The sequence below is a fragment of the Pelophylax lessonae genome (assembly GCF_965119305.1).
Source record: "Pelophylax lessonae genome assembly, chromosome: 6".
Taxonomy (NCBI): domain Eukaryota; kingdom Metazoa; phylum Chordata; class Amphibia; order Anura; family Ranidae; genus Pelophylax; species Pelophylax lessonae.
The window spans coordinates 236,585,135-236,609,617 of record NC_138773.1 but is presented as its reverse complement, the minus strand read 5'-3'; the positions used below and the strand labels follow the sequence as shown (position 1 = coordinate 236,609,617).

The 24,483-nt window shown below is 39.6% G+C and overlaps 1 protein-coding gene across 1 annotated transcript in view; it reads right to left on the bottom strand.

Annotated features, from left to right (window-relative positions):
- Positions 1–24,483, bottom strand: part of CERKL (CERK like autophagy regulator) — a 270,516-nt gene that overhangs the window by 11,180 nt on the left and 234,853 nt on the right. The window contains exons 7-11 of the mRNA XM_082262403.1: positions 23,167–23,344; positions 22,739–22,804; positions 5,556–5,587; positions 5,365–5,473; positions 3,490–3,586 (exon numbers count right to left, since the gene is read on the bottom strand). Coding sequence (XP_082118529.1) covers positions 3,490–3,586; positions 5,365–5,473; positions 5,556–5,587; positions 22,739–22,804; positions 23,167–23,344 — 482 coding nt within the window. The remainder of the gene's footprint in view (positions 1–3,489; positions 3,587–5,364; positions 5,474–5,555; positions 5,588–22,738; positions 22,805–23,166; positions 23,345–24,483) is intronic.

Sequence of the window (24,483 nt, the reverse complement as noted above, 5' to 3'; positions counted from 1 at the left end):
AGCAAGCGGTCTTGGGAGGCACGATCTGGCCAATATCTGCAGATGAGGTTGGTAATGTAGCTGAGGGCAGTGTTGTGGATGGCTTTGTATGTTGTGGCTAGTATTTTGAATTTTAAATGTTGAGCTAGTGGAAGCAAGTGAAGTAATTAGCAGAGGAAGGCAGCAGTCACGGAAAGGTTAGTAAGGTGTATAAGTCTAACAGTAGCATTCTTGATAGACTGAAGGGGGATACCCTGTGTAAAGGTAGGTCAGTAAGGAGAGATTTGCAGTAGTCAAGACAGGAGATAACCAGGGAGTGAATAAGTTGTTTTGTGGTGTCATTAGGTAAGAAGAGCGAATTGTGGAAATGTTGTGAAAGTTAAGCAGGCAAGGTTTAGCCAGATTTGATGTGGGGCCTGAAGAAGAGATCTAGGATTACACCTAACAACCCTAATGTTTGTGGAGGGACCAACAATTGTGCTATTGATCTCAATAGTAAATTCATGAAAGGGGATTGGGGAGGAGGAGGAAATATTACATGCTCAGTTTTAGACAGACCGAGTTTGAGGAATAGGTGCGAGATCCATACAGTTATATCATCCATTCTGATACCTGAAGAGATTGAGGGGTGAGCTGGGGAGTAGAGAGATAGATCTGGGTGTGGTCGGTGTGAAGGTGGCATTGGAAGCCATGAGAGGTTATCAACAGGCCAAGGGAAGAGGTGTAGAGAGAGAATAGGAGGGGCCCAAGGACAGAGCTTTGGGGTACCCTTCCAGAAAGAGGAACAGGGGAGGTAGAGTTATTTGTGGCATTGAGATAGATAGGAGGAGAACCAGGAAAGAGCAGAGTCTTGGAGACCAAGGGAGTAAAGTTTATTGAGGAGGAGTGGGTGGTCAGTAGTGTCAAAGGCAGCGGAAAGGTCTAAGAGTATAGAGTAATGGCGACTGGTTTCAGCAGTTAGTAGGTCATTACTAAATTTTAGTAGAGCAGTTTGATTGGAATGTTGCAGGTGGAACTCAGACTGTAGGGAGTTGAGCATGTTGTTATCAGTGAGGCAACTCAACAGGATGTGGACAAAGCGCTCAAAAAGCTTGGAGGCAAATGGGAGCAGAGAAATGGGTCTTAAGTTGTTCAAACCGGTGGGGTCCAGCAAGGATATTTGAGTTGGAGGGTAACCACTGCATGTTTGGCAGAGAGATAAGAGATGAAAGTGCACTTGCACACTGTTTGGATTAGAGCACTAAAATTTGTACTTGTCTTTATTTATGTCCCTTAGTTAAAGTGCCATGGTAAAAGTGGCAAAAACTTAATGCAGAAAATTACACTTTACCAAAAAATTACCGTGCCCCCCCGCGTGTAGTCTTCAAGAGTTGTACTCAATTTGTATTAGGATGAGGTGGGGGAGGTTTAGAGAATTAGTCAATAAAGCGCTAATAAAAGGGACACATTGGTGGAGGTATTCTGCCCTAAGCAAATTGCAAAGCAGGATAGTGACATCAGGATAAGGTTAAATGTTTGATCTTGGACAATTGGATCTTGGAAAGTAAGATTGACTCAATATAGACAAGTATAAACAGCAGTTGCAATAAGTCTTAGTAAGGCAGATGTCCCTTTTAGTCATGTAAAGCAGTTTAGTGTTTCAGAAATTAGCTCAGTCCCTAGTTACCAGGGGCAACAACAAGGCAGATGTAACTTTCATTAATGAAAAGCAGCTTAGCGTTTCAGAGGTGAGTTCAGTTAGGTGTTACCTGGAGGAGCAGCGTAGAAAAGACATGATGAGAGGATGATGAGATGTATCTTGGGTAAAGGTGGCAAACACTTAATGCAAAAAATGGCCCTTTATGCAAAAATGGCCTTGCCTACCCCTTGCTTGCAAAGTTTTCAACATTAATTGTGTTTTTAATTTTTAACTCTCAAGGTGCACTTGTTTTTTATGATCACAGACTAGTCTGTCCAAACGTGGGTTCTTAATTGATTTGTCATTGGAAAATGTTCTGAAATGCATGGCAAGTTCATCATGTCTATTTTTAATTTTTTAACAACTTATCAAAGGTATCTTACAAAGATTATGTTAAGCAAAACAATTCAACAGATGATGTATTTAAAGGCATCTTTAGGCAAAGCCTAACAAGAAACAAGGAAATGTGCGAGCTTCTTAATAGGAAGGCTGTAAAAAGTTACATACGTAGCTAGATCTTAAGGTATATTAGGTGTCTGGCTTTTTGTCTTCCCTTATTTATAATTTTTTCTCTATTTCTAAAAAAAAAAAAAAAAAAAAAAAATCTGGAAAATTGTAATGAACATTGTTGGTCTCAGATTGGTCATTAATATGGCGGATCCTTGTGAGATCACTTTCTTGATAAGCAAATCTTCGATTGCATGCATGTGGGACAATCCCAATTACTGTTTTCACAGTAATATTAAGAAAATATGCATAGGACAATTACAGCTGCATCCATTTCCATTGTGAAAATTTTTGCATCATTTTAAATGCCCTATGTACAGAAGGCCAAAGTGAAGGAAAGCCCATGTGTGTACATGGCGTACAAAGAAATACTGTATTCAGATTGTAATTAAACATGATACAGTTTTAGTCCATTTGACTAAGTAAACCTTCCCTTGTGGCAAAAGTGTGCAGGGGACCTTGGCATAAAAGAACCATTATATTTTTCTGTTTCTTACTATTTGTTGAACAGCACTGAGACAAGCAGGCATCATGCAGCTTACAAATAAGAGAGCTTGAGCCAACCAGCAGCCAAGCTTGGCAGGAAATGAAACTTTGTGCAAAATTCAGCAGCGAGGATGAATTGCCTCATTGTCCCATCTATCCAGACAACACCTGCTCTGAAAATGAGTAATAATGAGTTATAAAAAATGTTTGCAAATTAATAACTTGGTGTTAATGAATTTATTTTAACATATATGCTTTCCAAAAATAATTCTGAATTGACCCCAATTTAAAAGAACATTTCCACCCACAGCTATTGGTTTTGACCTGGGCAGTATAATAGAACATGGAGTTCATTCTCACTGCAAGCACACATTGTGTTGCATTTCCAAATGTGGAGTAGGTGAAAAGTTAGGAAAAGAAATCAGGCACACAAAATTAGCAGTTGTTTGGATCAGCTTCACAGCTGAGAATTAATCGGTCCAGTTTTTTGACTGGAGAATGGACTTCTGATATGGAGTCTGGGCCTTGGATTTTGCTGCTCACGTCTTTTAAAGCTGAACCTGTTCTTTAAGGTTAAATCATTGCTCTTGTTTATCTCCCCCCTTGTCTTTACATGTACTTTATCATTGTGTGTGCCAATTCAGTACGTTGTGTTACTAATAGTATGAGGAATGGATTAAAGAAAGCTAAGCTGCATTAGTCTGATTGGTGATTTTCAAGTGAGTCACATAATGGCTAATGTACTCAGACAGGAACGGAAAATAAAGTCTTCCTAAGAGGACATCAATGTTAATCTAGTGTGTTGATTAACAAATACAAGGAAGCATCAAAACAAGTACCTGGTTTTTCAGACTGGCATAGCGCTTTAAGTGTTTCACAAATTCTTGTCTTGAAGTATTTCGCGCAACTATAAGTGACATTGTTCCATCATTCAGCCTAGAAAATATATAAAACATGAATATATGTTAATTATGGAATGTCAAAGTTAAACAGCCTGAATTGCACATCTGCCACTAAGGTATGTCTCTGACCTTATGATGTGCACTTAAAGGCATTCAGTGACCCAAAGTATTAAATAGTAGCCAATAGTAGCATCTCCATCTGCATGTGCCGCTAGGTCCCTCTATTCAATATAAATATCCAAAGCGACTGCAGAATGAAAATGTTTTACATGCATGCCTATATATACACTTTATTGTCAAAAGTATTGGGACACCTGCCTTTATATGCACATGAACTTTAATAGAATCCCAGTCTTAGTCCGTAGAGTTCAATATTAGGTTGGCCTACCTTTTGCAGCTATAACAGTTTCAACTCTTCTGGGATTAAGAGTGTGTCTATGGGAATGTTTGACCATTCTTCCAGAAGTGCATTTCTGAGGTCGGGCACTGATGTTGCTTGAGAAGGCCTGGCTTGCAGTCTCTGCTCTAATTCATCCCAAAGGTGTTCTATCAGGTTGAGAACAGGACTCTGTGCAGGCCAATCAAGTATCTTCACCCCAAACTCGCTCATTCATGTCTTTATAGGCTTTGCTTTGTGCACTGGTCCAAATCATTTGGTGGAGGGGAGTTATGGTGTGGGGTTGTTTTTCAGGGGTTGGGCTTGGCCCCTTAATGTATTCTATGCATAAAGGTCAAAAAATTCTTCTGTGCCTGGTATCCCCCCCCCCTATACTTAACTGAGCGCTGTGCATGAGAGCAATGACTCTCCCCCGGCTTTGTCCCTCCCCACAGGGTAGATGGACAGCAGTGGGAGCCTTAGGCCATCAATGTCTTTATAGACCTTGCTTTGTGCAATGGTGCGCAGTCATGTTGGAACAGGAAGGGGCCATCCCCAAACTGTTCCCACAAAGATGGGAGCATGAAATTGTCCAAAATGTCTTCCTTCACTGGAATTAGGGGGCCAAGCCCAACCCATGAAAAGTAACCCCACACCATAATCCTCCCTCCACCAAGTGATTTGGACCAGTGCACAAGGCAAGGCCCATAAAGACTTGATTGAGCATGTTTGGGAGGGAGGAACTTGACTGGCCTGCACAGAGTCCTGACCTCATCCTGATCGAACACCTTTGGGATAAATTAGAGCAGAGACTGCAAACCAGGCCTTTTCATCCAACATCAGTGCCTGACCTCACAAATGTGATTCTGGAAGAATGGTCAAAAATACCATAGACACACTCCTAAACCTGGTGAGCAGCCTTCCCAGAAGAGTTGAAGCAGATATAAGTGCAAAGGGTGGGCCAACTCAATATGGAACCCTACGGACTAAGTCTGGGATGCAATTAAAGTTTATGAACGTGTGCAGGCAACCATCACAATACTTTTGACAATATAGTGTGTGTGTGTATATATATATATATATATATATATATATATATATATATATATATATATATTAGTATTGAATATGAGCTGCATAATTTTTATATTTTACAATTTATTGTTTGTGCATTTTTAAATAAATCTTTGGCTTATAATACATCTTTAGTTTGCTCATGAAATAATGCAATAACAATATGAATACTTGGAATTTTATAGCTAAACTACTTGACCTAATTTTACAGATCCTCTAATTGCTTATAATCCTAAAGACTGACTAGAGCCCATCTCCACAGAGAGGGTGAATCCAGGAGCAATCTGCAGAAACAATTTACAAAAGGTTTATAATCAAATTGGCAGTGAGGAAAGGAGTAATTCTTGTAAGCTTCTACTGACCTGGTATTAGGCGCCAGGCCTCTTGGGGCCATGGAACAAAGGCAGGGGATTGCCATAATGCTGACATTCAGCAACTGACCCTGGATGTGCTGCCACTGATCCTTGCTCTCTGGACGAAGTTAAACGCATGGTTATTACAGCTCATTACAAGCAAGTACATGAATTTCCCATTCTCTAGATTAGACACTCACCAGGCTCAACACAATTCTCATCTTTCTTCTTTCTAAAGGAAAATACATTAGATATTAACATTAGTATGAACATACTTGGTATTAAATGATCATACAGAAAATGGATTTTAATACACAATGCAATTAAATCTAAAGAGATGACAGCCTCCTGACCTGGTCACTCTGGAGAACAAATGGATATACCAAGTTAGAAAATATGCTTGACGGCTACCATTCTTTTGTTATAAGCAGCGTTGTGTTTTTTTCCATATTGATGTGGCAACTCTTTGGAATGGGAGTGTCTGAGTAGCAGCAATATGATTGGGTGTTGCATGTCTGACCACTATAAAAAGTCTATAACCATCTTAAATTACATCATATTCCTTATACTGTGCAACCAAAAGTTTGAAAAAGCCAAACCACGAGGTCTATATAAGCTTGTTGGACATCCGAATCGAAAACCCCCTTCCCTCATTATAGCCCTCTTTTGTGGTTATAACAGCCTATACTTCTGGAGCCCATTTAGTTACAAAAGAATCTGTGAAGCCAGGTACTGGTGTTGGACAAGAAGACCTGGTTTGAAGTCAGTATTCCAACTCATTCCAAGGTGTGAGGTCCGGGATATACACAGGTCAATCGAGTTCCTTTACACCAATATCGGGGGAGCTAATGCAAATGGCAACAATACCAATAGGCATTGAATGATAAACAACCAAAATAAAAGTCATTTTGTCATTGAGAAAAGTCTATATAAAAGCACTGTGGACAAGTTCACATTATGGCTGCATCAGCAGTCTCTCTTCCAAACAGGATCTGGGGAGGCTCCCATCAACAAACCATGTAAAAACAAAAAGAAGGAGAGAAAAGCGCCACTATCTAAGTGTAGCATTTATTAAAACATATTTCTGAAATGAAAAGCAATAAATATGCACTCAGATTTACAAGATAAGTCTACAGCAGGTGGCAACCTTCAAGGTGGTCAGTAGTGAGCAAGGTGGGATGTGATGTAAGGAGCTTGGAACCAGGAAGTATACCAGGGAAACACCAGGAAATGCCAACAGAGGCAGCAGACTGTCTGTATATATCACATGGATGAGAAGCACTGTGGACAGCAAGGAAGGCCAACATGATGACCATGATGATGTCATGTGACATAAATAAGTATGGTTATGCATTTCAGAGTGTGGTTTGACAAAGGGGCAACTCCTCTATATGCGTAACCATGCCCATCCATGTCACCATCATCACAGCCATCTTGTGGGCCTACAACACTTCCTTGCTGTCCACAGTGGTTCTCACCGTGTGATAGCACCAGACAGTCTGCTGCTTCTATTGGCTTTTCCTGGTGTTTCCCTGGTTTACTTCCTGGTTCCAAGCACCTTACATAACATCCCACCGGAGGGGCTTGCTCACTACTGACCACCTTGAAGGTTGCCACCTGCTGTAGACTTATCTTGTAAATCTGAGTGGATATTTATTGCTTTTCATTTCAGAAATATGTTTTAATAAATGCTACACTTAGATAGTGGCACTTTTCTCTACTTCTTTTTGTTTTCACAAGGTTGGAAAAGCACAATTGTCTAAACCGTATTTTAATGCTATAACATTAACAGTACTCTTCCATGTGTAGCACCCTACAGGTAGGTGCTAGGTAAATGTATAGTGGGCTTTGTCTGCCTAACAGCAGGGCCATGATTTCTTTTTAGTAGGGTGTCTTATTTCCAGGTGTGTCTGCTGAAGGGGCAGTCTCCCCACTGGCTCTGCGAGAGGGATACATTCAGGCTTGTAACTACCCCAGAAGGCAGATTCTGCCACACAGGATTCTGGGAGTGGGTATAAGTTTGAGGGAGAGCATGATTCATTGTCTTTGGCGGGAAGCAGAGTCCCAGGAGTGTTGTGCGTTTTGGTATAAAATTTGGCAAATTTTTAATTTATTACTAAAAGGCGAAGTCTGAACTATCAATAGAATTATGACGCAGTGCCTCCAGCCGATTACGGCAAATAATTTAATAACTAAAAACAAAACCCAATCAATTTTGTTCAGACACTCATAGTATACCACGCAATTTTCCCAAGTTCTTTTTTTATCAGTTAATTTCTTTTTAAAAGCATATACCAATCTTAGTGAAACAGTCTACAGTAGGGAATATATATATAAGAATATTTATTCGCAAGACATATTTTCACCATAAATGATCATACTTGAGTGACACAAAGAGATAACCTTACATAAAATATCAACTTAAAACGATAAATGCAATGTGATATTTAGCTAAACGATGAAAGTAAAATAAAGCAAGATTATGTATTTCCCAGGTGTAGTATGAACCATAAATTAATATTCTATATAATCAGACCACAATAGTCTGCGAATCACATGGCCGAAAGTCATTCCACTGCAGATGAAGTGAGAATAAGCCATGCAAAACGGAAGACGTAAAATCGCAAATAATGCGCTTAATCTGATATTAAAAATGTTATAAAAACAAAATCATCTCTTTAGAGAAAAATCTACATATGGTTTATACGGCTGGGATTGTACTTTCGTTACCCTTTAAATACGAAATGTAAAACATTTAAGGAAGTACATAAACAATATTGAATAATAATCAAATAACAGCAAGGCATGATTACCATATTTAAAATGGCCGCTTAGCTTAGAATAGTAGTTACCAGGTTCCTTAAGATGGCTGCATTTCCAAGATGGTGGCCAATTAGGGAGGAGTTTCGCCTGGCGTCCCTCAAAGGTTCAGATACATGGCAGATTGAAATGGAGTCGTCTGTGTAGATGAGTCTGTGCATGGCTGTTAGTAGTGTGTATGTTGTAAGTGTGATGTATATTGGGCAAGATATGATGTGTGTTGTGTTGTCTTGTGTATTACATCTCTGGTTTCTTTTTATTTTGTGTTGAACAAAAGGGCAGTAAAAATTATCATAAGCCAAACCCAGTGGGAGGAACATTATTCCTATTGGTTGGAACATCTTATTCATTAACTGGTGATGTCATAGGGTGACACCTCTTGGTTAACCAGTATATTAAAATTAATTAAAAATTTCTCCATTTAAGACTATTATAAAAAAAACATAAAATGTAATCATGCTCTCATCTATGACGTCCATTTAATCCACCAGGTATCTGAGTAAAGATTAATCTTGGTAACACTATTCTAATATTTAATATATCTTATGTAATATATATATTGGATTTTACTTTTTAACCCAAGACTTCAATTAGTAGCAGTAAGAATTGTATAGATACATATACAGTTATATATATTGATACACAACAGCTTGTATATGTAACTTTTTCTATACATGGTTTGTTTCCAATTAGAGTATTATCCATTTAAGGGATTACTATGTTAACAACAGTACATTTATGATTTGGACTGGATGATAAAATATGGGCAAAATTTCTGACCATTTGACACTACTATATGATAGAATATAATGTACTTCTCAGTAGGAGGTTGTCATAACATCATAGTTCCATAACACCTTTTGTATATGATGGGGCAGAGATATCAATTTATGATTTTCTGAAATTCATTTTGAGATTTGCAGTTCTCATCAATCTAAGTGACAATGTTTATGTGACTCCGTGTAGATTTCAACAACTTTATCCCCCTGTTTGTGTTTAGGTAAATAAATGACAGATTCTCGTCTTTGTCCAGACAGTTTTGTTTGTCTTCTCAGGGTGGAAACAATAGTTTACTTGCATTGTGTATGGTTGAACACAGGTGTTATCCTGAAATTTAGTTTCGCCCATTGTGTGAGTCATGGCCTGAACATAAAGTTTTACGACCTCTCTGGTTTTTCGTGTTTCAAGACCAGGGGAAGGGTGTCTTATGTAAACCTTTTCCCCCAAAGGCCGATCCACCTGTGATAAGCGATTTATTTATCTGTCTTTCTGAGTATTGTATTTAAAAGTTTGTCAAACACATTTTCCTTTCGGGGTAGATGACACAGCTTCTCATCTCAAAGTTCAGGCAAACAAAACCATGTCAAACAATGGACGCAATGTGTGTTTCAAACTGAAAGAGTTTTGACTCAATATGTAGCAAGGTCAATGGAGGCCTCAAAGTTCACAATTCTTGACCTGTAATAATAAAAATGTATTTCTATTTCGCACTGAAAGTTTAACAAATCCCCCCTCCTTGGAAAAAGTGTGAAAAAATGCCGTAGCCATTTGAAACATTTTTCCAAGGCAGACTCTTGAAGAAATAGGGCTTAAATCGGACTTTGACAGCTTTGTAGATAGGTATGGAATAGTTGAATGGGGTGTAGACACCTGCAAGTAGGTGTAGTGACTTCAGTAAACAAGCATGGTGACTCCGAGTGAGGTGTGGATCCAAGGGTTATCATCTGTTGGCCAGTGGAATGTGGATTTCTCCGGGCACTTTTGCCTTTGGCTGTCTTGACGGGTTCGTCTTGGTAGACCGGCCATCAGGGGTATCCCGGGTCCTTCACACTGTACCCCCCTTTGGGTGTCTCAGACACATCAGATTCTCGGTTTCCTGCTTACTTCCTGGATCTCTTAGTCCTATAAAGGGAAATGGATTCCATGAGAAAATGATACATACAGTTTTCAGCCATAACTTTTAGTTGAAATTTCAATGTGAGGTTGGTATCCTGAGCTTCCTCAGAGTCCTCCTTTTAGTCCATCGTGTGATCAGCCTTTTATCTGACCACCATGGGCGGTGAGACTATATATGCAACCCTTCCCAGGGGAGACTGACTTCTGGGGCTCATTAACATGGGGACGTATTCATCACCATGGATACCACACATTGAACAATTGAACAGTGATATACTATTTTGTTAGAATTTACCTTCTACTTGGGAGGAAAAAAATATATAATATCCCCCCTTTGGGGCATCAATGCAATTCATGGTAGGCAACAAAACTACCTGACATTGAGGATTCTTCTTGGTTACCGTAATACCACCTTTAACCTCTTGACTTCATTACGTCATTAGGGTTTGATCCTCCTTGTATCACCGCCATTGGCGATTTTTCGAAATGTGCCCGCTTTGAGCGACCTGTTTGAGTCAGAGGGATGAAGTGACCACTGAAAAATAGGAGAGTAGTTATTATCTAACAACCAAGATCCCCCTGACAGGGATTTTCAGGATCCTCAATACTGTGACCTGGGGATAAAATGGTGTTAGAACCTCTGTCTCCTATGCATCCATTCAGTGTGTCCCTCTGATCCCTTGCTATTTGGGCATTTAAGGATTTTGTGGCCTTTGGCTGGCCACAAGATTTGTTCCTAAAGAGGAATTATTTTAGTTCGGGCTACAGTGCCCTGAGTGAACCAAGTGATCATCCGATCCACCTTGGCATCTATTCTGCTGAAAAACCTTTTCAGAAATTGAATTATTGGCTTTTTTTTTTTTTTTTTATATATATATATTTGGCTCCGCTTCCTGCGGTGCCTATGTCTCTCGGGTACAGACAGATGGGACAGATCCCTATCAGAACCATTCGCTCGGTTCTGGCGGGGTCTGGGCCTTAATGTCTCCATCTTCCCGAGGATTTTGGGGAGCCCTAAGATGGGGAAAATCCCTATTTATTTGTGGGGTCCCCCCTCTTGTTGAGGATATTTGGCATAGCGAGGATTTCCATCCTCAAGGGTGAATTGGGCTCTTTGGGGATGCTCCCTGGAGATTCTTTGAACCCTTGGGTCCTGTCCCCTTGGAAAGAAATCCTAAAATGGCCTCTGTTCCCCCCTCCTTATTTGTGGGGTGTCCGGTGTCCTCCTTGAGGTATCCGGTATAAAATCTTGCACTTTTTTTTTTTTTTTACTTATTTATTTATTTATTTTTTTTTTTTTAGTGTTAAGGTTGAGGAGAAAGGTGTGTTTCTGCCACAATTTTGGTGACAGGCTCACGCCTTTCTTTGTTCACTGGTCTGTTGGATGGAGTGCAAATTGTCGCTCTCTTTTGCCAACCATTCCAGTGAACACCCCAACTTGTAGTCCCTGGCCAAACTTATTTTTATGTACCTGGCCGATGCCTCAAAGCACAGGGTTTTAAATTCTGGATGGTTGTACTCAGACTCCTCCATTGAAGGGTGTTAGGCACTTTTGAGTACAGTACAGCAAAAATTCAGTGGGCTTTGGTGCTGTGTACATTTTAAATTATATATAGCAGCTCTAGCAGCGTTAAGGATTTTTTTTTTATGTGTGGGCCGACTTTTAAATTACATCCTTGAGGCACAACACAGAAAGGCTGTTTTCATAGGCCTCAAAATGATTAGTAATATCTAAGGACCCTGTCTTAATAAAAATCGGGACAGTACTCTTTTAAAACAAACTTTTTAAATTCTAGAGGTGTATGGTATCTTTTTAGGGGTGCTAGTCTTTTTGCGGTGACCTGATATGACTCATACCTAGTTATGCATGGCTGCCCAATTTCTGCCCTCCTATCTTAGGAATATGGCTGGGGTAGGACGTGGACTCTTTGCCTGACTCTCCCCCCCTTGTCTGGGTCATAACCATCAGACTGGGAGTCATATCTGGGTCTAATTAATTACTTCATTTTATTTATAATGCAGGACTGATAAGCAGTACCCTTTTGTATGGACACCATAACCTTTTTGAACTTTCCTATTTATTTATTTATGAATTCCTGTCCTTACTGGAACTGTTACATTTTTATTTTTATTTATTTATTTTTTTAAATTTTCCACTGCTGGTTACTCGGCAACTTAATTTTTAACTACTGGTTACTCGGCAACTTCCGCTATTAAAAAAAAACATTTTTCCTTGCTCAAAACTTCCTACTTATTGCATTAATCGTTTACATTGCTCTTTCAAATGGTTGCTTATATTACAGCTTTCTGAATACAACTTCTGCCACAGTTCTACTTTTTCCTGCAGTTTCACGCTACATTTTCTTAACCTATGTGTCCCAATAGAGGTCACTTTCACCTGCTCAAGGAGGTTCCTTATCTCACTTCTTATTATTTGGAGTGGAGATTAGAACTTTACTAAATTCCTTTTTGCTGAGCCTTATGGTGCAGTTCCTCACAGAGATACAGTAAGATTGGCCATGATTCTAAAAGTATGTGATCACGCTTCCTGAAGTCTTTGGGGTTAGAGAAGCTTTTGGTGAGTTCATACATCAGGTTTTCCCCTACCCACGTCTGGTGCCCATTTTTGGCCCGACTTTTTCTGAGGATTTTGGTATGACTCCAACTAGCCTATACATATACCACCATTTTAGACTCAGAGAGGTGTCTCTACATATTCTAGATCTGTGCCGAATCTACTGGGGCTGTGGGATTGACATCTAGCCAGAGTTGGCAGCGTGAACCTTACCTTATGTAGACATTTTAGGGCATTACTATCAATATTCACAATTAAATAATTTAAAAAAAAAATTATTAAAAAAAAATTCTATTTTTTTTTTTTTTTTGCAAAGTTATTAATTATGTCACCATGATCAAAATTATGATTGGCATATGTAAGAAATTAATGATATCTCAGCAGTGCCTCCATTTAATATGTTGTGCGTTTTGGTATAAAATTTGGCAAATTTTTAATTTATTACTAAAAGGCGAAGTCTGAACTATCAATAGAATTATGACGCAGTGCCTCCAGCCGATTACGGCAAATAATTTAATAACTAAAAACAAAACCCAATCAATTTTGTTCAGACACTCATAGTATACCACGCAATTTTCCCAAGTTCTTTTTTTATCAGTTAATTTCTTTTTAAAAGCATATACCAATCTTAGTGAAACAGTCTACAGTAGGGAATATATATATAAGAATATTTATTCGCAAGACATATTTTCACCATAAATGATCATACTTGAGTGACACAAAGAGATAACCTTACATAAAATATCAACTTAAAACGATAAATGCAATGTGATATTTAGCTAAACGATGAAAGTAAAATAAAGCAAGATTATGTATTTCCCAGGTGTAGTATGAACCATAAATTAATATTCTATATAATCAGACCACAATAGTCTGCGAATCACATGGCCGAAAGTCATTCCACTGCAGATGAAGTGAGAATAAGCCATGCAAAACGGAAGACGTAAAATCGCAAATAATGCGCTTAATCTGATATTAAAAATGTTATAAAAACAAAATCATCTCTTTAGAGAAAAATCTACATATGGTTTATACGGCTGGGATTGTACTTTCGTTACCCTTTAAATACGAAATGTAAAACATTTAAGGAAGTACATAAACAATATTGAATAATAATCAAATAACAGCAAGGCATGATTACCATATTTAAAATGGCCGCTTAGCTTAGAATAGTAGTTACCAGGTTCCTTAAGATGGCTGCATTTCCAAGATGGTGGCCAATTAGGGAGGAGTTTCGCCTGGCGTCCCTCAAAGGTTCAGATACATGGCAGATTGAAATGGAGTCGTCTGTGTAGATGAGTCTGTGCATGGCTGTTAGTAGTGTGTATGTTGTAAGTGTGATGTATATTGGGCAAGATATGATGTGTGTTGTGTTGTCTTGTGTATTACATCTCTGGTTTCTTTTTATTTTGTGTTGAACAAAAGGGCAGTAAAAATTATCATAAGCCAAACCCAGTGGGAGGAACATTATTCCTATTGGTTGGAACATCTTATTCATTAACTGGTGATGTCATAGGGTGACACCTCTTGGTTAACCAGTATATTAAAATTAATTAAAAATTTCTCCATTTAAGACTATTATAAAAAAAACATAAAATGTAATCATGCTCTCATCTATGACGTCCATTTAATCCACCAGGTATCTGAGTAAAGATTAATCTTGGTAACACTATTCTAATATTTAATATATCTTATGTAATATATATATTGGATTTTACTTTTTAACCCAAGACTTCAATTAGTAGCAGTAAGAATTGTATAGATACATATACAGTTATATATATTGATACACAACAGCTTGTATATGTAACTTTTTCTATACATGGTTTGTTTCCAATTAGAGTATTATCCATTTAAGGGATTACTATGTTAACAACAGTACATTTATGATTTGGACTGGATGATAAAATATGGGCAAAATTTCTGACCATTTGACACTACTATATGATAGAATATAATGTACTTCTCAGTAGGAGGTTGTCATAACATCATAGTTCCATAACACCTTTTGTATATGATGGGGCAGAGATATCAATTTATGATTTTCTGAAATTCATTTTGAGATTTGCAGTTCTCATCAATCTAAGTGACAATGTTTATGTGACTCCGTGTAGATTTCAACAACTTTATCCCCCTGTTTGTGTTTAGGTAAATAAATGACAGATTCTCGTCTTTGTCCAGACAGTTTTGTTTGTCTTCTCAGGGTGGAAACAATAGTTTACTTGCATTGTGTATGGTTGAACACAGGTGTTATCCTGAAATTTAGTTTCGCCCATTGTGTGAGTCATGGCCTGAACATAAAGTTTTACGACCTCTCTGGTTTTTCGTGTTTCAAGACCAGGGGAAGGGTGTCTTATGTAAACCTTTTCCCCCAAAGGCCGATCCACCTGTGATAAGCGATTTATTTATCTGTCTTTCTGAGTATTGTATTTAAAAGTTTGTCAAACACATTTTCCTTTCGGGGTAGATGACACAGCTTCTCATCTCAAAGTTCAGGCAAACAAAACCATGTCAAACAATGGACGCAATGTGTGTTTCAAACTGAAAGAGTTTTGACTCAATATGTAGCAAGGTCAATGGAGGCCTCAAAGTTCACAATTCTTGACCTGTAATAATAAAAATGTATTTCTATTTCGCACTGAAAGTTTAACAGGAGAGAGAGGATGGCTGTCTCTCCTCCTGTCAGAGAAGGTGGATGTCTCGGGTGCTGCCGGAGAATTCAGAGAGTGCTGAGTTGAGCTGAGGGGGATCCGGTGTGCCGAAAACCAGCGGAGAGCGAGAGGGGTCCAGTCCCAAGAAAGCCTACACAGGTCGTGAGTACTGAGGATTGCCCCTGGGGGTCTGCCTAGAGTCATTGGGGACCACTCCGGAGAAGGTTCTAGGATCCAACTGTCAGCTAGCAGTAAAGGGGGTACCTAGTTAGAGGACCCTGAAGTGGTAGAGGGGGTACCTAGGTTGAGGACCCTGAAGCAGTAAAGGGGGCACCTGCAGTTTGGGCCCTGAAGAGTTAATGCACAGTGTGAGTGCACCAGTTGAGAGTTGCAGCCATACAGGAATACACAGCAAGCTACCTCAAGCCAGGGCAAGGCTGGACAGAGTAGTCAGTGACTTTGCAGTGGAAGCAGTGTCAGATGTTCAACGTTCTACAGTCCTGGATCTTCTAGACTTAAGTCGGGGGTTCCAGCACAGCTTTTAGTGATACAGTGTGTCCAAGGAGTTAGTAAGCGTTGACTAGCGTCGGCTGGCGTCAAGACAGCGCTAGCGGGCCTCTTGCTACAAAAGCCCCGAATTGTATATAGTCGAGCTAAAGGAGTATCCCACTCATTCCCTTCTCCCATCCCCTAAAAACGACAATAAAACAACCAAACAAAGATGCAGGAGTTGTCAATGTGTCAGTTCTCACTCCCAGATTCGCAGCTCACATGGGCTGCAGAGGTAACCGGTATCAATGGCAGACCGACATCAGGCCACAGGCCTGGAAACCTTGCTACACATGAAATGACCAGAACTCAATAATTAGGAGGGGAGTGTGCTACATTTGGACATATAGTGGGTGTGGTGGCCAGGTGGCCATGGACACATTGAAGAGTGAAGGCAGAAAAAAAGACCACGTGGTCCATTGAGTCTGCACCCCCCCCCTTTTTTGTTTTTTAATCTTCTTGTCTGTTTTAAGTATAGATTTATGTTTGTCCCAAGCATATTTAAATTCATTTCTGTTGACTGATTCAATACCTCTGCTAGAGATGTATAAAAAGCATCAACTACTCTTTTGGTAAAAAATTGCTTTCTAATGTTGGTTTTGAACTTTCCTTTTATTAGTTTGAGGTCATATCCACTTGTTCTTTCTCTTAGCTTCATATTGAAAATACTGCCTTTCTGAATCTCATTGACACCTGTAATGTATAGGTTTCATTCATGTCTCCCCTTTCCCTTCTTTCCTCCAGACTGTACATATTAGGTATCTACAGTCTCTCCTGATATGCTTTTTTTTTCTCTTTATACGTTTTATCCCTTAGTCCTCTCACCATTTTTGTTGCCTGTCTCTGGACTCATTCTATCTTATCAACGTCTTTATGTAAGTGAGGTCTCCAAAGCCAGATACAGTATTCTAAAGGAGTCCAATTAAAATGGAATTCCAGCCTCCTTGACAACTTTTTTCAAAAAGCACCCCCGTGATTCTTGTTAGTTATACTATATAATTAGGTTACTGCTGTAAGTGTAAACCTTCTTCTTATCAAATTGGCATTATCCACATGGTCCCAGAAGGCAGGCAGAGACCATTCATGATGTGGGCATCTAAAGCCCGTACAGGTTGCCATAACAATGTTGGCATCGGTGGAAATTTTCAACCTGTTCTTATGGCAATCTGTCAATCAACAAAGAACTTTCTGTCTCGAAATACCGCATGATTTCATTGTTAGCCGTCCCTAAGACTTCTGAGATAGATGATGATGATATATCAGGAGTTCTAGGGAATCGCCTAATAACGATATCGCCTAGGCGGTAGGGCAAGGAAGTGCCAACTGCACAGAGGAAAAGAAGGTATTTAGCAAAAAAAAACAAATAGATATGTTTGTTGCCATTACATACTGTTCTGTAGGTGGGCATTGTCTTGCAATGATCATGAAAAAATGGGTGGAACTCTGCTTTAAAAATCTATATAGGGGAATCAAGAACTCCGTCCTCCTGCTGGTGATCCCTGTAGTGATACACCCTAGAATTCCAAGCCACACTGTGTGCTCACTTTGCAATCACCTAAAATAAGTAACCCCAGATCTTTGTCCTCTGTTTTCTGGCCAACATTGTACCCCAAATATTGTACTCTTTTTTAGGATTACTTTTACCTAAGTGCAATATTTTGCACTTACAAATGTTGAACTGCAGTTCCCATTGCTTTGATCAATCTTTTAGCAATGCTTAATGATGTTCAATGATACAAACGCCTCCAGGTATATTAACCCTATTAGAAAAAATGCAAGAAATGTTGGGACCGGCGCTACCACTTTAAATTGTGTTTGTGCAATTATGTACTTCGCACGCTATAGAAAGTGCATATAGTGCTTGTGGTACAAACAATAAAAAGTGCTACGTGCTGTTAAAACATCAATGAGTTAACATGGGCTGTGCTCAGTGTATCATATTATAAATATCATAAATTATACATATATATAAAGTGCCGAGTGCTAGTAATGGCAAATACCACGTGTAGTGATCCGTGCTAAAAACAATGTATGGCGTCGGTGGATGACCCACCAAAGACACCACTGCTTACCGCACTCTTTAGGCCGAAGACTCGACACTCCTTGGTCACTAGAACAGAAGATAAGCCTCCATTGCGTAGCATATGTTGTGTATAACGAAATAACTTAGCATCCACTCACAGTTTAGGGAGTTCACTGTCAGCTTGAAAGGTGTTCGCCGGGCCGCTTCCACGTTCCACCGGCTCAAACCACCGTTCCCGGAAGTGACGTATTGACGTACACAAACCACGCCCTACGCGTTTCGTCATACAAAGTCATCTGGAGCGCTCCAGATGACGTCGACAGTGAACTCCCTAAACTGTGAGTGGTTATTTCGTTATACACAACATATGCTACGCAATGGAGGCTTATCTTCTGTTCTAGTGACCAAGGAGTGTCGAGTCTTCAGCCTAAAGAGTGCGGTAAGCAGCGGTGTCTTTGGTGGGTCATCCACCGACGCCATACATTGTTTTTAGCACGGATCACTACACGTGGTATTTGGCATTACTAGCACTCAGCACTTTATAAATATGTATAATTTATGATATTTATAATATGGTACACTGAGCACAGCCCATGTTAACTCAATGATGTTTTAACAGCACGTAGCACTTTTTATTGTTTGTACCACAAGCACTATATGCACTTTCTATAGCGTGTGAAGTACATAATTGCACAAACACAATTTAAAGTGGTAGCGCCGGTCCCAACATTTCTTGCATTTTTTCTAATCTACTACCTCAGAGGTAGGTTGGAGGCAGCTTACACCACTAATTTAGCCTGACTCAGTACTGAAACTCCATAGCGCTGGTATATAACCCTTTTCTATATTAACCCTATTGCACACTTTTGTGTCATGAGAAAAAACAAAAAATACCTTGCCCTCCAAACCTTCAGTTATATCACATGCAAACATATTAAATATAACAAGACCTAGTACAGAACCTTGTGGTACACCACTAGGTACTGGTCTCTGTTCCTAATGAATCCCATTTACAACTAAACTCTGATCTCTACCCTTTAGCCAACTGAATATCCAACTGTGTAACTGTACCAAATGCTTTATTGAAATAAAGATGGGCTATGTCCATAGAAACCCCCATGGTTCAAAACATTAGCGATATAGTAAAAAGTATGTCTAACCTGATCTGCCCTCTGTAAAGTCATGCTGCTTTGGGTCTAGCAAGCTGTGTGTTTTTTTAATCAGTTGCTGACTGCCCCATGCAGATTTACTGCAGCAGGGAGGCTCAGCTGAGCATATTCACGTAGTACTACGTGATTATGTGCACGCGGTCTCGCTGTGATTAGACACAGCGGGAGTCAGGCAGCGGGCAGAGCGGCGGCGATTGCCGCCGGCCTCCCGCCATCGTCAGAGAAACTGACAGAAGATCCTCTGTCAGACAGGCAGGGAGAGATCAAGAGTTTCAGCTAAGCTGAAATCCAGATCTTTCTGTGCCTGTCACAGAACCTCCCCCCCCAGTCAGTAATCACATTTAGACATACATGAACCCCTTTGATCACCCCCAGTATTAACCCCTTCCCTGCCAGTGTCATTTATACAATAACAGTGCATATTATTTAGCACTGATTACTGTAGTAATGTCACTGGTCCCCAAAAAGTGTCAAAATGTCAGTTAGGTGTCTGATCTGTCCGCCGCAATGTTGCAGTCCCACTAGAAATCACTGATCGCTGTAATTACTAATAAAAAACAAAAAATAAATAAAAAGTCCAAAAATCTATCCTGTAGTTTGTAAACACTATAACTTTTGCGTAAACCAATTAAAATACACTTTTTGGGATTTTTTTTTTTTTACCAAAAATATGTAGCAGAATACAAATTTGCCTAAACTGATAAAAAAAATAGATTTTTATTTTTTTTTCTATTTGGAATGTTTTATAGCAGAAAGTAAAAAATATTGTGTTTTTTTCAAAATTGTTGCTCTTTTTTTGTTTATAGCGCAAAATCTAAAAACCGCAGAGGTGATCAAATACCACCAAAAGAAAGCTCTATTTGTGGGAAAAAAAGGACATCAATGGTATTTGGGTACAGTGTCACACGTCCACGCAATTTTTCGTTAAAGTAACGCAGTGCCGAATCGCAAAAAATGGCCTGGTCATTAAGTGGGTAAAACATTCCGGAGCTGAAGAGGTTAAATATTATTTATTGTATTGGTACAGATGTTAACAGACAGAAGCTAGCTAAAAAAAAAAAAAAATACCTACAGCTTAAGTCATGTCACTTACTAATGAAGTATGTCCCACATTGTGCAGGCAGCTAGATCCTGGAGAAATATGTAATGCAGGGATGCCTGTCCTCTTCCTGTCTCTGAACCTCTGGTGCTGCAATGGTTAACAGCTTCAGGTCTTCAGGTAGATTAGCAGTACAGAAGGTTTAATGAGGACTCGTCTCCTTTCAGAGACAGAAAAAGGACAGATCCTGTCTGCACAAATTGTGCCATTCTTTACTACAGATAAGTGATGTGAGTAAAGCTGTAGGATTTTGTATTTTTTTTTAGTTAACCTTTAGCTTTAAACTCACTGATCTGATGTTGCCAGCTTCTTCTATACCACCCCTCTTGTGGATAGGTACATTATTAGCTGCCTGGCAGTTATGGGGAGATTCCTCTGTTAAAACCGGCTGTCTTTGTTAGTGTTTTTTACTTCTGTGAAGACCGAACAGAGGTAATAGTTTGTGACATCCAGATATTCATCAATATACGTGTAATATTCAGTGATCCCGCAGTATGCTCAGCCTACCCTGTTCCCTCTCCCTGAATGTCTGCACTGTGTTTCTATTAGAGATTAGAGGTCTGGAAGGCTGCTGTGTAACTTCTAGGAGGGTGGAGCAGGGTGAGCTGCGCTGTGCAGAAAACACTTTGGAAGACTTCTCCTGTGAAGTCTAAGAACCAATTGTTCCAAAATGCTGGCAGCTACCAAGTTCAGTAATTTGTTTTAAGGCCTCATGCACACTGAACGTTAAAAAAACGCCAGTAGCTGTGTAGTGAGTTTTTCAGCGTTTTTCAGCTTTTTTGCATTGGTGTTTTTTTTAGCGTCTTTTAGTGTTTTTTTTTCGCGTTAGCGTTTTTAGCTAAAAATCACCTCTCTATTTTAGTAACTCCCACTTTCCCACAATGAAATTCTTGCCAGAATTGCATTGCATAAGTGTTCACACCCATGCGATAAGATTTAGGTGCGGAGAAAAAGGGTTCTACAACATTTTGGCGCAAATGTGATGCAATTTGAGGCATACAAAATATATGGCTCAAATCGCATCGCACATACATCACATGTGATATGCACAGGAATGCGGTGCGGTTTTGAGGCAAATCACATGTGGTGTTCAGCATGCACCAGTGTGATCCCAGGCTATGTTCCATGAACGTTTTCTCGAAACAGAACCCAGGCTTAAAAAAAGCAATGGAATCAAAAATGTCAACAAACGTCAGTAAGCAGCATTTTTTTTGGAGTTTATCAACGTTTATCGACATTAGAGCGTTTTTACAGCTGAAAAAAGCCACTCAAAACCCACTAGTTTTCCGTTTTTTTTTTTTAGCCAGAAACTGTCCCTGACAAAAACTTCTGATAACAGCCTATGTGTGCATGGACACATAGGATAACATACTGGGGCGTTTATTGGCTGCAGAAAAAAACGTCTGGCGACAAAAATAGGAGCTGTAAAATTGTCCAGTGTGCATGAGGCCGTAAACTGATTTGCTGCTTGTTCAAAGTATGTAAATACTTGAATGTCTATAGTCTGACCACAGGTTTACTATTTAACCACTTGCCGACTGCCTAACGACGATTTACGTCAGCAGTCAGCCCCTCACAGGCAAAGTGACGTAGGTCAAGGTCGCTAGCCTGTGAGGCTCTAGGGAGCGAGCGCGCGCCGCTGCAGGCGCACTCCCGCTCGCTCACGGACCCCCCCGCGCGAGTGACCGGCGGACCCGATGTCCGCCGGTCACTCGCGATCGTCGGTTACACCGGGAGAAAGGCAGGCGGCTAATGTAAACAAAGCCGCCTGTCATTCTCCCTTGTGTAACAGCACAGATCATACGGTCCCTGCTATGTAGGACCGTTGATCTCTGCTGTTACATCACAAGCCACATCCAATCACAGTTAGAATCACACCCCTAGGGACACACTTAACCCCTCCTTCTCAAATAAAGTTAACCCCTTCCCTGCCAGTGTAATTTTACAGTAACAGTGCATATGTATAGCACTGATTACTGTAGTAATGTCACTGGTACCCCCAAAAGTGTCAAAAATGTCAGTCAAGGGTCCGATCTGTCCGCCGCAATGGCACAGTCCCGCAAAAAAAAATCGCAGATCGCCGCCATTACTTGTTAAAAAAAAAAACAACAAAAATGACAAAAATCTTTCCCTTAGTTAGTAAACGCAATAACTTTTGCGCAAACCAATTAAAATACGCTTTTTGCGATTTTTTTTACCAAACATATGTAGCATAAAACAAATTGGCCTAAAATGTTAAAAAATTTTGATTTTTACTTTTTTTTGGGGGGGGGGGGGGGGATTTCATATTAAAAAATGTGAAAAATATTGGTATTTTTGCAAAATTGTCGCTTTTTTTTGTTTATAGCGCATGATCAAAAAATCGCACAGGTGATCAAATACCACCAAAAGAAAGCTCTGTTTGTGGGAAAAAAAGGACGTCAATTTCATTTGGGTACAGCATCGCACGACCGCGCAATTGTCCGTTAAAGTCACGCAGTGCCGAATCGCAAAATAGGCCCTGGTCAGGAAGGGGGTAAAATCTTCCGGGGCTAAAGTGGTTAATAGTGGGCCCACAGAAATTCTTTTAATTGTTTAGGTAAATGTAAATTTTTTCCTTACTTGTGTTCTCTGTGAAAACCAGATTGATGGCTTATAGGTAAAAAAGAGAGTTCACAGTTTTCTGGTCTGTAAAACATAAAAAAAATGCATTAGTGGGCTTTTTCTTCATTCAACATATACATCTTCAATCAGTTTCATAAAAAAAAAAAAAAAACCCTGCTTATATTATTGATGATTATCTTAGTTACTTAGCAAAAATATACTAGTGTATTTGTGGCTATAAAGTTAGTATGCTTCACTACTACTAAACACAGTAAAATTACAATTGCAGAGTGATAACTGTCATGGTCCACTTATTACAAATACTCATAGAAAGGAAAATATATATATATTTTTTTAAAGTTAGTGACAGTCTCTATATAGGTTATGACTGGTATAATTATTTCCCATAGCTATTTATATGACAGACAGGTAAGAAAGAGACCTACTTTAAGTTGGCAAGTGTTTTAATAACAGCAAAATCTCTTCTCTGACTGGAGGGCATCCAGCGATGTTTTTCTGCAAGAGCGAGAGTCCTTCCACCAAATCCAAACATGGAGGAGAACCCAAACCGCAGGAGCTTGTGGCCGCTGCTAAAAGTGCAGGCATCGACTAGCTGGATGTTTCCTGAAATGTTACAGTAAGGTTAATGCATTCTGTTAAAGTAAAATATAGTCACTCATATTAAAATAACTGCTCAAAGTGTGAACAGCTTCAATTGTGTTAATGTAATGAGTTTGGATAACCTTGTGTGTGATTCCTATCAACATTTACTTGACGTGTGCTGTCACTTCCTAGGGTAGTTCAGAACATTTCACTTCTGATCTATCCTAGGAAGTGACAGCACACGTCAAGTGAATGTTGATAGGAATCACACGCAAGGTTATCCAAACTCATTACATTAACACAATTGAAGCTGTTCACACTTTGTATGAGCAGGCAATCTATAGTGAATAGAGGGTGTCATGCACATGCAGCACTGGCTACCTCTCTTTTGTACCTGAGTGTACAAATGGGTGCATGGGTGCACCTAAAAGCTGGTCATTTGCCATCTTGACCTAAACTGTGTTTATTCAATATCCTCTATTCTCCATAGAGAGCAATGCTAATGTCAAGAAGCAGGCCAATTGAATGATAGTATTCCACCACCTATTCACAGAATGTATTTTGGGAGCATAGTAATATGAATTCTGTGAATGGTGAGGAGAGCAGAAGGGGTGGGCAAGAGGTACAATTGTAGTAGGGGCTGTGATTAACTCTCACAGCGCTGAAAGACAGCCGTGTAGGGCAAAATCTGGTGGCTGTGAAGAGGCACTGTAGGAAGAAACTTTGGATACACAACATTGCTAATTACTAATGTGTATGGTATAGTGCTGGTATAGTCCCCCCCCCCAAAAAAACAAAAAAAAAAACCTCAACTTTAGCTTTAAAGCAGAACTAAAGGCAAAACCATTTTGGATAGAGTGCAGGAGGGTGAGGTGTTCCACTAGGGAGATTTCCCTTGACTTCCTGTCCCACATCCAAAACAGGAAAAGAGAGAGGGTCACCAAAACTAGTGGAAGATAGTTTCACTATACTTATTCGGGAGATAACCCAGAATTTGGGATTTTGTTTTACTCTCACCTTTGGTGATAACGGTAAACAGGACTAATAGAGAATTTGAATCTCCCTAAGTGGGGCACAGACAAAGAACCTGACAAGGGTTCTAATCTCTCTCTTGTCAATCCAAAACTAAAAATAAAAGTTTTGCTTTTAGTTATTAGAAA